Below are 16359 nucleotides of genomic sequence, written 5' to 3'. Positions count from 1 at the left end.
CCGGAACTAAACAAATATACAGGTGGGTCAGAACGATATACATTTCTTATATTTACACTACCCATGGCCCAGGACCTGTGACTTAAGGAATAAGGAGAGAACACAATAAAGGCAACATTCGGGGATGAGTGCAGCAGCAGGCAGTCGATGATCAGGCATCTTCAGGGCCCTCAATGGTCCTTTGTTTGTTGGTTTTTATTTATTTATTTTGTTCCTGGCTGCTGTAGGCAACTCACCCTAACACGGCAGGCCACACGCCGTCTCACAGTCCATTTGAACTGGCCTTTATACAACAAGGAGATAGATGTCCGGGCTGCGCAAATGCAGTCCCCTTAAATGCGGCTGCCTGCAGGGTAGTCCTTGCAAACACTTTCACAAAGATGGTCCTGGTGCACATGGTAAAGGTGAGTGACATGCAAGGCAAATAAAGGCATGGGCATGTATGGCAAATGGAGTCAAGGCAAAGGCAGATAGAGGCATGGCAAATGCAGACCAGGTAAGATGCAACATTACAACAACAGGTCGGCACATGAAGCTGGCCGGCCTCGGTGTGGTCTCGTGAGGTTGTGGAGGGAGTGCGGTGGCGTTGGCCAGTCCGAAGATGGGCTCGGTCCTACCCTACAGTCTCCCCCCAACCTATTGCCTATGCCTGTCCTTGTCCATACCCACCCCAATTAGCTTGTAACAAAAAAAAAAACTAAATTGACTGTTTTTTTTTTAATTACCCGTGTCCCTAACCCCCTTATTGTCTTTGTTTGGCTAACCAGTCCTAACTGTCTACTACCAATCCCTAAGATCCCTTTTGAAAGGATTGAAGAAGAGACAAGTGAATCTGTCTCGAGGCCCAATGCAGCCTCAGAATAGCTCCCACAGGTTTTAGAGATTTCTAAAATGTTAAAAAAAAAAAAATGAGCATTTATTAAACGTTAATCTATCCCCGGGGCTTTTCAACACGCCTGTCTCTTTAAACTATCGGTTCTAGCAACCATGATTCCCATCGCCTGTGTTGGTGTTCGTTATTAATTTGGGCCTGGCCCGCAAATTTTCTCCCGTGCTCTTGCACAATTTAGTGGCTGGGCAGCGTGGCTCCACTGGCAGGGCTACGCACCTGCTGAACTCGATCTTCGGCATCTCCGGGTCGCTGAGGATGTCTCCGAGCCTATCTACTCCTTATAAACGTGGGGAATGCCCTTCCTGGCATTTTCTCTGTCGATGCCCACGTGGCAATTTTGGCGCTCAGGGTCCCTTTCTCATGGGTACCTGTGCCCATTACACTAACTCGGTCGCTTGGACCCATGGCCTACTCTGGCCGACTACTTCGGTGCCCGGGGTGCCCTCTACTCAGTAAGCATATTTCACCAGCCACGCTCCCAGCCGGTCAATAGTGTCCTGCACCCTACAAAAGGTTTTGTGCCTTCGTTCAACACCAACAACCAAACGACATTCTTCACAACCAAACGACTGGTTAATTTAACGAACCCACTAACTTTTATTACACCAACCCCGGGTTCCCTTGGGTGGGATTCACTCCTCCCCCCAATCATTCGTTCACACCATGCATTCCACATTCACTCCATTCACACTCGGGCCTGCTGACCAACGTTCACTCATTGTAGATTTTTCTCTTTTATTTTTTCAATTCACTCCAACACTGACACTCTACTAACTACGTCCCCCTAACTAATTTGTGTTCCCCTGTCATCCCTTATTCTAATGCACATTCCATTTAACTCTACGTAGCTAATATACATCCCCTCAAAGGGTGGAGGAGCTCCTTGTGAGCCAACGGCCATCCATATCTAGTGCCCAACTGTGTCTGCGAACGTCCTCCTGCAGTTGGGTCACTTCTTATTAGGAGGTTGGTGGCAGGATTTGCACTCCGGCCACCGTAAAACCCTTCATTCCGCAAAATGCAAAAACGCAAAAAAATCTGAAAATCCACTCCGTGGGAGTACCTCCTGTGCAGCTTCCCTTTGCAGGGCAGCTCACCGGATGACGGGATTGGGGCAAAGCCTTCGGGACCCCCAATCTTTGATAGGAGGGAAACCACGGGGTAACATCCCTGGGTCAGATTGCGGGAGAGTGTGTCGGAGTGGTGCTGAGGTGTCGTCCACCAGACGGCGGTCTCCTTGGGTTAACCTGAGGCGGTCCCTTCGGGTGGGTGCCTGGAATGTCCTATCCCTAAGAGAGGATGATCACCTGTCTCTGCTATCATCTGAGCTCAAGCGTTTGGACATCGGGATTGCAGCTCTCTCTGAGGTTCGGAGACCGGATTGCGGCGAGATAATGGTGGGTGGTTACACCTACTATTGGTTTGGTCGCTCTGATGGTTACCATACCCAAGGAGTTGCTGTAGCTGTGTCCAATAAGCTGACCCCAATGATAATTGAGGTAACACTGGTCAACGAGCGTATTATGAGATTAAGGATTCGTCACTCCTTAGGTGTCATTTCCCTGGTCTCTGTTTATGCTCCGACTGAGGCGAGTGATCTCACCGTGAAGGACGCATTCTACGCCACACTCGAGTCTGTGGTTGATCAGTGCCCCAGACGAGATACACTTCTAGTCTTGGGGGATTTCAATGCATCGACTGGAACTGATAGGGATGGTTATGAGGTGTGTGTTGGTCCCCATGGGTCAGGAACTATGAACCAGAATGGCACTAAGTTCCTTGACTTTGCAAGAAGTCATGGACTTAGGGTGGCTGGTTCATGGTTTCAGCGCCCACAAGCCCATCGCTGGACTTGGTATTCCAACGCTGGCGGTGTGGCAAAGGAGATTGACCATGTCCTCATTGAGGGTCGTTGGAGGATGATCCAGAACTGCAGGGTCTACCGGAGTGCTCAGTTCCTCAATACTGACCACAGGCTTGTTGTAGCAACTCTAAAGCTGCACCTCAAATCCTGGAGAATGGTACCATCCTAGCCGAGGCTGGATGTTGCCAAGCTCAGGGAAGAGAGAGTAGCTGAGGAGTTTACGAACAGGCTGAGTGGACACTTGGGGGGTCTGGGTGCTTTGGGGGGTCCTGAAGAGTTGTGGAGCGCCTTCAAGACCACCGTCCTTGATGTTGCCGGTGGATGCCTTGGAGCTCACCGCAGGGCAAAGAAGAATTTTGTCTCTCAAGGGACACTGGATACCATTGACCAGAGTCGCAGGGCCAGGCTGAATGGCAGAGCTGAGCTGTTCAGGGAGCTGAGGCGTAAAACTGTACGGCACTGAGGGTGGACAAGAAGGCCTATGTTCGAGGAATCTGTGAGGGGGTAGAGCATCACCTGTGGACAGGTGATTCTCATCCCGCTTACAGGGGAATTCGCGCATTACGTTCATCCAAGCCCATCCCTCGGAGCACTACAGTTCGAGCAGAGAGTGGTAGGCTCTTGACAGAGGAGTCTGAAGTGAAGGCCCGCTGGGCCGGTTACTTTGAGCGGTTGTACCAGGCTGATCCCCCAACTGTCGAGTTGGACGTCAAGGGTGTTACAATCCCTGTTGCTGACCCTCGAATCAACTGTGGTCCACCTACGCTTGTGGAAACACGGGCTGCGGTGAACCAGTTGAAACGGGGAAAAGCTCCAGGGATCTGTGGCATCCATGCCGAACTTCTCAAGGCTGGTGGAAATGCTGCACTCGTGTCATTGCATGCAGTTTTGTGCTCTGCCTGGAACACAGGCATCATCCCAACTGACTGGAAGAGGGGCCTTGTTGTCCCTCTCTGGAAAGGGAAGGGTGATCGCCAAGACTGCAACAACTACCGAGGGGTGACGCTGCTCTCAGTGCCGGGCAAGGTCTTTGCTCGGATAATTCTCGATAGGGTTCGCCACCATCTGCTTGAGCAGCAGCATCCAGAGCAGTCAGGCTTTACACCAAAGAGGTCAACGATTGACCGTATCCTTGCACTTCGTGTCCTCACCGAACGCAGACGAGAGTTTCGGCAGGGGCTGCTTGCAGCCTATGTTGATCTCTGTAAAGCATTCGATTCAGTGAATCGGGATGTCCTCTGGAGAATTCTTGGTCTTCGTGGGGTGCCACCAAAACTGATCGATCTGATGTCTGAACTCTACTCTGGTACTGAGAGTGCTGTGAAGTGTGGTGGTACCATCTCTGACTTATTTCCAGTTGTTACTGGAAATCCAGTTATCCAGGCTTTCAATGACATGTTGGATGCTGCTGTCCTGTCTGTGCCTGTTTGTGGTGAGAATGTTGAGGTCGTGGAGAGATTCACTTACCTTGGCAGTGATATTCATGTCTCTGCTGGCTGCGAGTCAGAGGTCAATAGACGTCTGGGTCGGGCCTGGGGAGTCATGGATTCACTGGATCATGCGGTGTGGCGCTGCCGGTACCTGTGCGGGAGGACGAAAGTCCGAGTCTTCAGGTCCTTGGTACTTCCAGTCTTGCTCTATGGGTGCGAGACTTGGACTCTGACCAAGGATCTGAGACGGAGACTTAATTCCTTTGGTACCAGGTCTCTTCGGAGAATCCTTGGCTATCGCTGGTCGGATTTTGTGTCCAACGAGCGGTTGCTGAGAGAGATTCGGATGAGATTTGTTACCTGCATAGTCCGTGAGCGTCAGTTGCGGCTGTATGGACATGTGGCTCGTTTTCCTGACTCTGATCCTGCTCACCAGATTCTCTCAGAGAGGGAGTCTCATGAGTGGAGGAGGCCAGTGGGCCGACCACGTGCCTCATGGTTGCAGCAGGTTGACCATCATCTCAAGGAGATGGGGATGGGCCTGGCATCTGCCTGGGGGATGGCCAGACGGAGGCCCCTGGAGTACCGGCGGAAAGTGGACGCAGCGACGTGCTGTTCTGGCACATGCTCCCATACCTGACCTGACCTGACCTGACCACTACACATTCCATGTCTGTCCATGTCTCCAATCCATTTCTAAAGTCTAACCTAAATTCCCCCTAACTCGTGTTATCAGGCCCCATGGAGGACTGCTCATACCCCCATGAGGCCGGTCTATCTAACGCTAAACCCTTCCCCTAACTAATGCTCCTTTGCCCCCGATGAGGATGTTCGCTACATCCTGGCTGGGCTCCGTCTACTCGTGGCAAGGCTCGGTGAGCCTTGCGTTTCTATGGAGGAGGTTTACAGCACGCTCGTCCCTTTCGTAACGTCGCCCCGGAGAGTGGCGAGGGGGTGTCGGGGGCCTGCTGGTCTGGTCTGCTCGGGGAGGAGTTGGTGGTCTGGTGGGTCGGGGTCTTTCCCTGCGCGGGGCCCTACACTCCCGCGACAGGTGCCCCATTCGATCACAGTTATAGCACTTAACCGGGTACGGTGCATGCTTCCGATATTCCGAATTGTACCCCCTTCATTCTGAATTGGGGTATTTACCAATGGCCCACCAGATGTCCTCATGCGAGCCACCTGCCATGGTCCAGACCCTGCCAACCGGCGGTCGACCATGTCCCGAACTATTCCCTCCAGCTCCGCTCGGGTGCCAAGACCAGTCCTGGCTCCAGGCTCACGGCTGTCCACGGGACCCACCTGCCGGACAGTTATCGCATGGCGCTCGGACCTTCTGGCTGGTGGCTTCACTACCCCCCATCGGGTGGCAGTGTCAGCCGCCTTCTGGAGGTTTTCCGGCCGAAATGTCGTCAGTAGGGCCCCAGTGTCAGTGCCCGCAAGAGCCTGGATGAAATAGTCCAGGGCAAGGTCTTCCTGGTAGGGCGCTGCCATGTTCGCATGCGCGATCCCCACTGCACGGCGAATGTCATAAGCCAAATCCCCCATTTTCTCATGAGGTTGCCGTTTTTGCCCACTGAGCTGAGCTTTAACAAGCTCACTCTGCTGTTCTACTCCGAATCGATTATTTAGGGTCGAACGAAGGTCTGCCAACGTCATTGCTTCCAGGAGCATTGTGGTCAGGACCTCAGCCGCCGCACCACGCAGTGCCGCCATGACATGGATCCCACTCTCGTCCGTGCTCCAGCCATTACCCGTGGCCACGTGGTCAAATTGGGCCAAATACGCTCTCAGGTCGGTCTTCCCGTCGTACGGAGCTCGTGGCACCGTCCGGCCTCCCGGGTTCCTAACCCCACTCACCAGTCCTTGAGGGACAAATGCAGGGGCGGACCTTCTGGATTCTGGCGGTGCTCTACCTCCGCAAAGCCCAAGCCATTCGCCCGGACAATTCGTCAACCCCGTCTGGGTCGATGTACGCCCCGCACCATCTTGTGCACTCGACCATGCCATACTATTCGCACTCTGCACATACTCCGGCACAATCATACTGGGGGCTCGTGTTAGGCCAAGAGACCCTGGAACCTCTGCCCCCCCCCAAACTTGGCATGTACCCTTTTGCATCATGCTCCTGCTTCACCTCGCACAGCCTTACCTTCACTGGACCCACCTGATCAACATTTGCTTCGAAGAAGTGTATTCTCTCCCTCTGTTCCTGAAGGAGGCAATCCTGACCCTTACATCGAGTCTCAAGACATTCAACAAGCTCCACCTTAATGTCCCTTACCTTCTCCTCTATCTGGGTTTGCTCCTCTTTTACTTTATGTAATTAATCCTTTACCTGTTCTATCTCCGTTTGTGTGTCTGTTAATTCCCCCCTTTGCTATGCTAAAACACTCCTTTGTCTCATAATCGTGTTTCTCTAATCGCTTCCCCATTTCCTGGCTCTTCGTCTCAACCTTCCGTCCCATCTCCTCAACCATTTTCGTCATTTCTTCGTGCCTTATTTTACACTCTTCCTTTATGGCCCCCAATTCCCCCTTAGTTTCCTGCTTGCCTTGTTTTAAATTTTGTATCGCAGTTGTGTTTCTCCCAATCTCCACTTTTAATTGCCCTTTTCCTTTCTTTAGTTCCTTCATCCCCGTCCGAGTTTATCCACTTCTCGTCCAACCGTCGTTATTTTATCCATCACTTCTTCCTTATCCGTCTTCATTGCGGTCCAAACACCTCCCACACTCTCTTTCAACTCGGTCATTTCTTCACGTAGAGTACTGATCTCATCCGCCATTTTCCGGTCCATGTTTTTCATTTCGCCCTTTACCTCTGCCAGCTCCGCCTTCATTTCCTCCTAACCCGCCTTCAGCTTTTGCATATTCCCATTTACCTCTGCCATTTGTGTTTGTAAGTTTTGCATATTCCCATTCATTTGTGTTTGTAGGTTTCTTTCCATTTGTGTTAGTATCCACACCATCTGGTTCATGTCAAATGGCTTTGGCGAAGCTGATCTGTTATGATTGGGTGTGGATCTGATAAGGATTGCTAGGTCCTCTGGGAAGGAAATTTGATGCAGGGAGTCCTCAAGCATTGTCGCTGTTGCCGCCAATGTTACCTCTGGGTATGGCTGCAGAGACTGATTTCCCTCAAAGGTGTTGTCCTGAACCATGGATTCCTCTAACCTTGTTTCAGAACCCACCTGAACCAGCTCATCTTGGTCTGCCATGGTCCGTACCGAAAATTAGCTAAAATTAGAATCCTGCTCTTAATTTCAGGGGGAAGGGGGGTGGAGGGGTTGCTAAGCACACCCCTGGCTCGAATCCCATTCCAGATACCAAATTGTTGTGGGTTCGAATCCTGTAAATCTTTATGGGTCAATCCCACTCAGCTGACACCAAACTGTTGTGGGCTGGTGGGGTTGGGTGAGAAGACCACGAGGTGGGGGAAGCGATGTCGATTCCCACCAGACTCCCCAGACTTGTAGGCCATCGCTCACGGATAATTCCGGGTCGCTTCATCGACCGTGGACGCCAATAACTCAACCACGTGACCTCGGGTCCTCCCGCCTATGGAATCGGGTTACCTAATTAACCATGCGATCTAACCATTGGGGAACCACACCCTCGGTACGCCTTGTCCGAACTGGACCACTCTACCAGATCGGATCACCTTTCCGGATCGGATGCAGACGAGCGACACTGCCAAGGAATAAAGACCGGCTAAACCTGGATTCGAACCACACTGGACCAATGAGGGAAAAGACAAAGATGAGCTGGGAACATTTCCACAACAATTATTTATTTACAGCAAGTGAGGAAAAGCATGTGGAACAACAAAGGTTTATTGGGTATGTAACGCAGGGAAAGAGGAGAGGGGTGTGGGGGGTGTGACGATTATACAAGCAACTTACCAAAGCAGACACAGTGCAGACTTGAAGCGAGATTATTCACAGTAACAACAATAAAAGATCTTCTACAGGCTTACTTAACAGACAGGCACCAGCACACTCAGCCACACACACAGAAAAAGAAGAAACCCCAAATGTGAAGGATTCTTGCAGCCAGGGAGGGAGGGGGTGAGGTTATAGTTCTCGGTACCTGGGTGTTTTGGGGGAGGAATGCTCCGTGGTGTGGCACTCGACAATAGCCGTGCTGTTCCGTCCACAGCCGCACATGTGAAGATCATGTTCTGAACAGGAGGAGCTTGAACGGAGAAGGGAGGAGTCCAGAGGGCGAAGGTGGAGCAATAGGTGGAATCAGGCAGGAGGCGATTCGTCGAGATCGTGTGGACAGAGATGAGATGCAGGAACACCAACTTCTTCTACAATTCTCAACACACTTCACTCCTCCTTCAATTCCTCCTATTCCTCATTCCTTCCATTACACGGAGGATTTCTCCATGCTTTATGGAGCCCGAGGTTCAGGGAGGGGCCATGCTGAATCCGACATCATCGTCCGAGTCGGGCATTCCGACTGGCTCTGACCCCTCACGTGGTCCACCTTCCTGGGTCGGGCTTCAGCCAGACGTCGGTACACTCCACCCACCTGGGTGCTTAGCGTACGTGACTCACCACCCATGTCTGGTTTCTCGCCCGGAAAACGAGACTCCGGGTGGACGGTGGTACGCTGTGTTAAGCGAGACGAGGGGTAAACGAGGCAGATTTACCTCAGGAGTGAAAAGAGGAAGAAGGGGAAAAATGATTTGATAACTTAACTAATAGCCCATCACAACGCACTCCCTGCTGTCCCGCTAGACAAAAGGTAGGGAACTTTCTTCAGGTACAATAATGGGATAACTGACTCAGGACAACTATCTGTTGTATGCATGTGGCTCCAAGAACCGCAATATATATATATATATATATATATATATATATATATATATATATATATATATATATATATATATATATATATATATATATATATATATATACATATATATAAAATGTTCTTTCCAGTATTCTTCTACATTTGCTCACTTTTGATGCAATTCTAAGCGGAGCATTCAAAGCAGCTATTTTAATCAAAATGGATACAAATATTAACTTTCTGTTTGTGCTTAACAATGACGTCTATCAGGGATTCACACAAGTTTTTTTCATTTGGTTCTCCAATGAGTGCCAGCAGACATGGTTTGGTGCTGAAGAAAATGTATTTTTGTTTTTTTTTAAGTCAGCTTCGAGCATGTTCGTCTGCTTTCCCAAGTGCCCATCAGCTTAGTATGCATCTCACTCCTCTGTAAACGCTCTCTCAGAACATCTGCTCCAGACGAGACACTCGTAAGCCACCCTTGTTTTTTTTTTTTTTCATTCCGGATGCTCCCGAACCTCCTTTTCTTCCTCCTTGTTAACGTGTTCTCCTTAGATGTTTTTTTTTAATCATACAAGTTATAAACCTTCAATATAACTTGTAAATTATTATGTTATCATTTATAAATTTAATTTTGAGCCCTTAAATTTTGAATTCACATTCCAGTATTTCAATTTATCAGAATTATCACGAAGAATGTTTGAGAAAACCTTCCATCAAAAGCCTCTGTTGCGCAAGTACGCTTTTGAGCTTTCGGAGCATCTTTGAAGTACGCATTTAGTTGTTTTTGTTTTTAACTACGCATGAGTACCTGAGTACCAGTTATGTGAACCCCTGGGAATATCACAGCCCACCACAGTGTTACGTCACATCCTGTACTCTGTGCAATCATTTTCTACTTTCACGTTGCATCCCACCTAACTCGTCTTCGTATTTCTGGAGTGGATATATTTAAAAAAAGATAAAATCATGACTGGTTCGACTCGGTGAGCACTGAGCACGGTGCATTTCAAAATGGAGAGATTTCTTATACAAGCAAATGGTAGCAGGGACCGGCCTGGGCCTACGACTGGAATCGAGGAATCTCATCGGCCACCTTCAAAGAAAAGAAAGCCTCCGTGTCGGAAATATAATCCAGACTATTTAGCATTGGCATTTACATTTATTGGATTTGAGGATGAACCAAAGCCACAGTGCACGATTTGTCAGGAGGTATTGTCAAATGAAGCGCTTAAACCTGTGAAATGGCACTGCCATTTATCTACAAAGTATCCGGAATGTGAAAAGAAGCTGTTAGTCAGAAAAAGCCAAAAAACTCCACGTTGAGTTTTTTTTTATCAACACAAGAAATGGGAACTTTGCCATGAGGAGTTTTCAATGTGTCAAAAGACAACTTTACTTAATAGTGGTTTGAAAGCATCTTTCCTCATTTTGCTGAGGATTGCGAAGTCCAAAAAACCCCCACACAGTTGGGGAAGATCTTGTGATTCTGTACTTGAGGGATGTGTGTAAATGTTTATTTGGCTCCAAAGCAGGAAAAAAACAAACAAACAAAAAAACTTGCCTCCGTCCCAATTTCAAATAATAGTTTGTCGGCGCATTCAAGACATGTCACTCGATTAGAGAAGAGTAACCTGTTCAACGTCTTCGAGGTAAGAAATTCGCCATTCAACTCTGAATCCACAGACGTTGCTGGATTAGCTCAATTACTGGTTTACGTGTGCTATGCTTGGGAAGGTGAAATCGTTGAAGATTTCCTGTTCTGTAAACCTCTGGAAACTCAGACAACTGGTGAAGAAATCTCCAAAGCTATTGATTCCTCCATGTGTGAACATTCTTTAAAGTGGTCGGATTGTATCGGGATATGCACAAATGGTGCACGCTTAATGACGGGAGTACACAAAGGTGTGATTCAGGGGTTAAAACAAGTTGCCCCAGCAGTACAAGTAACCCACTGCATTGTGCACAGAGAAGCCTGAGCAGCTCGCCATTCGGAGCCAGAACTATATACCGCTCTGAGAGATACAGTGCAAACGGTGAACTTTGTTGAAGCAAGGCCACTTAATTCTCGTCTTTTTGCTGCACTATGCAATGAAATGGGAGATGATCACATCCAACTGTTGCTGCATACCGAAATCCGCTGGCTCGCATGCGGACGAGTCTTGCAACGAATATTTGAGCTGCACAACGAACTGGAGGAATTCTTGACAAATGCAAACTACAGCCATGCAAGCCAATTCAAAGACAAACTCTTTCGTGCAAAACTTGCACATTTATCTGATATATTTAACATTCTGAATGATCTCATCCTTTCGCTGCAAGGCAAAAGATACGAACGTTTTGATGCTTCATGATAAAATGATGACATTCAGAAAGAAACTCTGTGTGGGGCGAACTCGCTTGGAAAATGGAATTACTGGAATGTTTCCGTTGCTCAAATAATTTCTCAGTAATTCTGAGATTGGATTGCCCAGCTTCAAAGAAGTTTTGACTGCTCACCTTAATGCCCTGGATACGCAATTTGAGACCGACTTCGGAGACGTTTCAGTGGATCCGTGCACCGTTCTCCGAAGACGTCGTTTCAAACACAAACCTTAGCTGCCGAGCCCAAGATCAGCTGGTGGATTTGTCATGTGATGGCAGTCCGAAGGTAAAATTCAGAGAGCAATCTCTCACGACCTTTTGGCTCTCCGCTGAAAAGGACTGTGAAGAACTGTCAGGTGAAGCAAAAACAATATTGCTTCCATTTGCAACAACCTTTGCTTACAGCCCTAAAAGCAAAGTACAGATCACAGCTCCAGGCAGAACATGACATGCATGCCTGCCTATCCACGATTTCTCCTCGCATTGATGAACTGGTCGGGAAGATTCAAGCCCAGGGCTCTCATTAAGTTGGGTAAGTTATATTCATACTTTACTCTCTCCATGTACTTAATATCATTTGAAATGTGTAGCAATAATAAAACAGTTGTTAAGTTTCATGCTGTAATCATTTTAAAGCAATAATTTGAACAAATTTAGAAAGGTCTAGAAAGGACAGACTACACACAAACACTCGTTGTACGTGACATCACTGTTCGTCTGGTATATATATATGAACGTAAAAGTTTAGTTTTAAAATGTTTTTGCAAAAAAAAGGGCGCAAGTGGTCCATCGGAAAAATATAGACACCAAGGTGGTTCGTATATTGAAAAAGGTTGGGAATTGCTGAACGAACTAGAAAGTTCATAAAACACCTTACATCCTTACCCCACGTAGTCTTGAGAAACAAGGAAATGGGCAGGCTTTGCGAGAAGCAAATTTGATTGGTCGTGTTGACGAAAAAGGCCGTAACATTTTGTCCAACTCCTGCTCAACGAAAGGGTTTTGAAAGTGCCAAAAAGGAGGGTTGTGTTGCACAGTGTTCAAATATATAATTCAATTGAAATAAAATATTTTAAAGGTTGTAGAAAAAAACATTGGGGGGGGGGGTAGTTTACGTCCGTTGATGCCCCTTTTATATCACCTTATCTAACATGTTACATATTAGTTCTTCGTTCCTGTTGTTTGTGTTCTTTACGACTTCCTTAAAAACAGCAAGTTTTCTGTTTGGAATGATTTTCAATTTTTTTTTTTGATTGTCAGACAGGCAGACAGAGTAAAAAAAATATTATCTGCGCATGTGTGATCGAGATGAATTTGGAGCCAAAGTACTGTACTGTTACTGTGAGGTTCTGCACAAAATTGTCCAACATAACGCTGACCTAATAGACGATGAATGTGACGTGACCCCCTTCAGACACACAAGTGGAATTTCAAAGTGAATTTGGTCTTTCACTCAACCATAGATACAAAATAGACAACTAAAAAAGCCGAAGAGATGCTAGACCCAACCTTGAGGACCATTGTGGAACACCATGCAATCATAAAGATTCCAACACGTCAAGCATTGAACCCTCATAGGTGATGGCGGGTCCATAACACCAACAACTGTTACCTCTCATTGTACATTGATATGCACACTCAAGCACACACTCACACACCATCTACATTGGCCGATGTCCGAGCACGTGCCCTCCTCCCCGCCCCAAAGCTCACATTTAAATAAAAGGTTACTCGTTGTACTGCTTACCGTCATTGTTGGACGTGCTGTTCTCGGAGCCTTGGGTGTGGGTTAAACTTTTATCTTTGTTGTCAGGAGAGAAACCTAGTGAAATAAGCAGCGTTGTCCACACCCCAGCAGTGTTGTTCTCCTGGTGTCCGTAGAGCACTCGCAGTACAAGCACGGTCTCAAGCAGGCTTATGACCAACAGAGCGATGCACACCACGAAGTAGACGCCTGTAGGTCAAACAATACAAAGTAATTATGCAAATTTCAATCTTCGTGAGTTACAAAAGAATCAACTCGGTAACGGTAACACTGTAAGTGTTTGTCTGGACTCGGGGAATCTGGGGTGCATTGGGACAATCCCTCCAGAAACTATTCTTGGACAATGAATGATATCAAGTGCCAACACATTGCAAGTGTCAATGTGTAGATACTTAATGTCATTAGACAAGAACAGCTTCCAATTCTGTTTCTTGAGTTATCGTGGTGTCCCTCAGGGTTTCTGCTGACCTTCTCAAAGATAAGTTTCCTGGTCGTTTTTTTTTGTCACATTTTTGCTGTTATTTTATGTCTCCATGTTTACTGTGTTTGTAGTTCAGTTTCATTTTTAAAATTGTGCTAATTGGTGAGTATTCGTCGGTCTTTTCATATAAGGTTGCCTTGAGGCCAGGAACTCAAGGAACGCCGGCAACCCCCTTCTGGTTAAACTATCAAAATCAAATCAAGAGTCACTGCTCACCTTCACTCTTTCATTCCTCTATTTTTCCCCACCTCTGGAACAAACTCCCACACTCTCTTAAAATCCACTCTTCCCTCCAGGTCTTCAAAACAGCTGTTTACCACCATCTCTTATCTTTCCCCATCCAAATCCTTGATCTTTTCTACCCCTGCTAATCCACCCCAAACCCACCTCCTTCACATTTCCTGCCTTCCTTCCTGAAAGTCCCTACAATGTCCATCTTGTATACCCAGTGTCCCATGCCCCATCCCTCTCCCTTCCACAGATAATGTCTCTGCTCCCCACTGTTTTGTGCTTCCCTCTCCCACCCCTCTTGTCTCTTGCTCCCTTTGTTTTACATTCTGTGTGTTAGCTCTTACACGAGCCTTGACAATGTATACAAAAATCAAGAAGCTATGACAACACATGTCCCAGAGCACCCTCGTTTCCCTTGGTGAACAAATAATGTGCTATGAACTTGAGTGAGGCCTAGAAAGAGGTGCTGACCCATAACTCTAAGGGTAGCCACACACTAACCGACACAGCGCACCTTAGATTTTCGGTGACAGCTTGGATGCCAACAGTTTTTGATAATCGAGTAATGTGCGGCGGTTGACGATCCTCATCAACGAGTTTTGCAGGTGAGTCGGCGACAGTTGTAAAAGTTGAACATGTTCAACACTTCCGATGAGTTATCAGCGACAATTGTACATCATCGTGCAATGTGCTGCGGTCTCCGACAATCACCAACATGGTGCATGGTGCCAGACCAAATAAACTTCAGCTTTCAGTAGCTACCGACAGAGTCTCCACCATTGAATTACATTGACGTGCGTGTGTGCGTGCGTTTAAAGTTAATGCTTGTTTAAATTGCACTGCTGAATTATCTGTGGCGAAAAATTATAAAGTTTTCCAACAACAGTCTCATTGACAGTCACGTCATATGCGGCAGTCTCCGACAGGACAATATTACAATGTTCGTTGGCGATGATTCTGTTTCATTGCATCGGCTTTGTGTCGGCTCGTGTGCGGCATCCTTTAAAGTTCTGGGTTTTTCCAATATATCTATTCGGATGCAGACATCACAGTCATTCGAGTGTCATGGGAGGGGCTTTGGAGTATGGGCACGGGTCACAGGAGTTCATTTATTTTTACCTTCATGTAACTAGCTGGATGCTTTTCCAACGACATCAACTCTCGCCTTGAGAGTTTGGTTTAGTGCAAGGACATATTTGCGTCAGGCTGCAAGGTATACCCTGGTGTAAAGACATGTTTGGGTCAACTTATAAGACGTACCTATGAGTGGAGTGCCTTGGGCAGTTGCAGGGAGGATTCCAACAACAGTTGTGAGGAAGACAAAGTACCCCAACAAAATGGTGACTTTGAACGAAACGCGCTCCCCACACTCCGGGGGCAGCAGGAACCCCGCCAGGTCGACTATCATGAGAATCAGACTTGGAACCAACAAGTTGACCACATAGAACAAGGGTCTCCGTTTGATGATCATCTGAGTGGGAGGATGAGAGAGTAGAGGAGTTTGATGATAACGGTTGAAAAAGAGTCTCAGCAACATTGAAAGTTGAAACCAAAGTAATACAGTATCATGCATTTCTGAGTCATGATTTCTTTGAATTGTCAAGAACTGACTTGTGAAAATCCGTTTTCAGACACATGGTACTTAGTTTAGCTTGTTGAGTATATCTCGCAAGCTGACATCCTGTCCCAGATAGCACACAACGTTTCTGCAACGTTGACTAGCCGTTGCTATTTGGTTGTACTTAGGGTTAAAATGTTATGGCACTGATGCAGGAACGGTGCTTGTTAACTGAGCTGTACCTGGGAATGAAACTTCGTTTCAATCCAGTAAAGTGCTTCATGAGAATACCAAACAAAAGGTCAAATGTTCCAACAACTGAGAATAAAACTTGATGAGGAAAGAATGGATTTTCAATGAATAAATGTTGGTAATCCAAATGTCTAGATATAAAACTGGTTAATGCACCTCACCCCAAACAGTTTTTGATAATTCTCTAACCTCCTAAATGGTGCCTCAAAGCACTATTGCTATATTCTACTTGAATAGTCAGGCTTATAATCTACAGTGATGCTTTGGAAACTCTGTCTATCCTCATCGGTTAACAGTTCGCTTCATCTGCTCATGGCTTAACTGTCAAACAAGATTGGACAGGTGTTTATGAACCAAAATCATGTGTCTGGTGGAACGCATAGGAAACCCCTGTAAGGGATCGGTCACGAGGATTTGAGGGGTATTCCTCCGTGCATGCGAAGCGAAAAGTGGAGTTAAATTGTTGGTTCACACTATCTGTCTACAAACGTCAGTTTATGATCGAGAAACAGCTTAATTTCAATTGAATGTTATATTTTGAACAAGAATCGGGGTGGGGTACACAGGGTAAACAAGATGGACACTGCAGGGACTTTCAGGAAGGAAAGCAGGAAATTTGAAGGAGGTGGATTAACGGGGGTAGAAAAGATCGTGGTTTTGGATGGGGGAAGATAAGAGGTGGTGGTGAACAGGCTGTTGTGAAGACCTGGAGGGAAGAGT

The 16359-nt window shown here is 47.1% G+C and overlaps 2 protein-coding genes across 5 annotated transcripts in view; both read right to left on the bottom strand.

Moving 5' to 3' along the window:
• The window catches only part of LOC147024006 (uncharacterized), a 10514-nt gene extending 1717 nt beyond the window's left edge, over positions 1–8797 (bottom strand). The window contains exons 1-2 of the mRNA XM_085890151.1: positions 4843–8797; positions 1–1754 (exon numbers count right to left, since the gene is read on the bottom strand). The exon at positions 1–1754 is cut by the window's left edge and continues 1717 nt beyond it. Coding sequence (XP_085746277.1) covers positions 5090–6310 — 1221 coding nt within the window. The 5' untranslated portion in view covers positions 6311–8797 and the 3' untranslated portion in view covers positions 1–1754; positions 4843–5089. The remainder of the gene's footprint in view (positions 1755–4842) is intronic.
• LOC147024004 (5-hydroxytryptamine receptor 3A-like) overlaps positions 1–16359 on the bottom strand; it is a 91711-nt gene that overhangs the window by 7422 nt on the left and 67930 nt on the right. For all 4 annotated transcript variants that reach the window (XM_085890149.1, XM_085890146.1, XM_085890148.1 and 1 more), the window contains exons 8-9: positions 15090–15300; positions 13100–13306 (exon numbers count right to left, since the gene is read on the bottom strand). In XM_085890149.1, the coding sequence (XP_085746275.1) occupies positions 13100–13306; positions 15090–15300 (418 nt within the window). The remainder of the gene's footprint in view (positions 1–13099; positions 13307–15089; positions 15301–16359) is intronic.

The sequence above is a fragment of the Eptatretus burgeri genome, chromosome 7 (genome assembly GCF_056783735.1).
Source record: "Eptatretus burgeri isolate ZD-2024b chromosome 7, Ebu_testis_v1, whole genome shotgun sequence".
NCBI lineage: Eukaryota > Metazoa > Chordata > Myxini > Myxiniformes > Myxinidae > Eptatretus > Eptatretus burgeri.
This window is presented reverse-complemented; position numbering and strand designations above follow the sequence as displayed.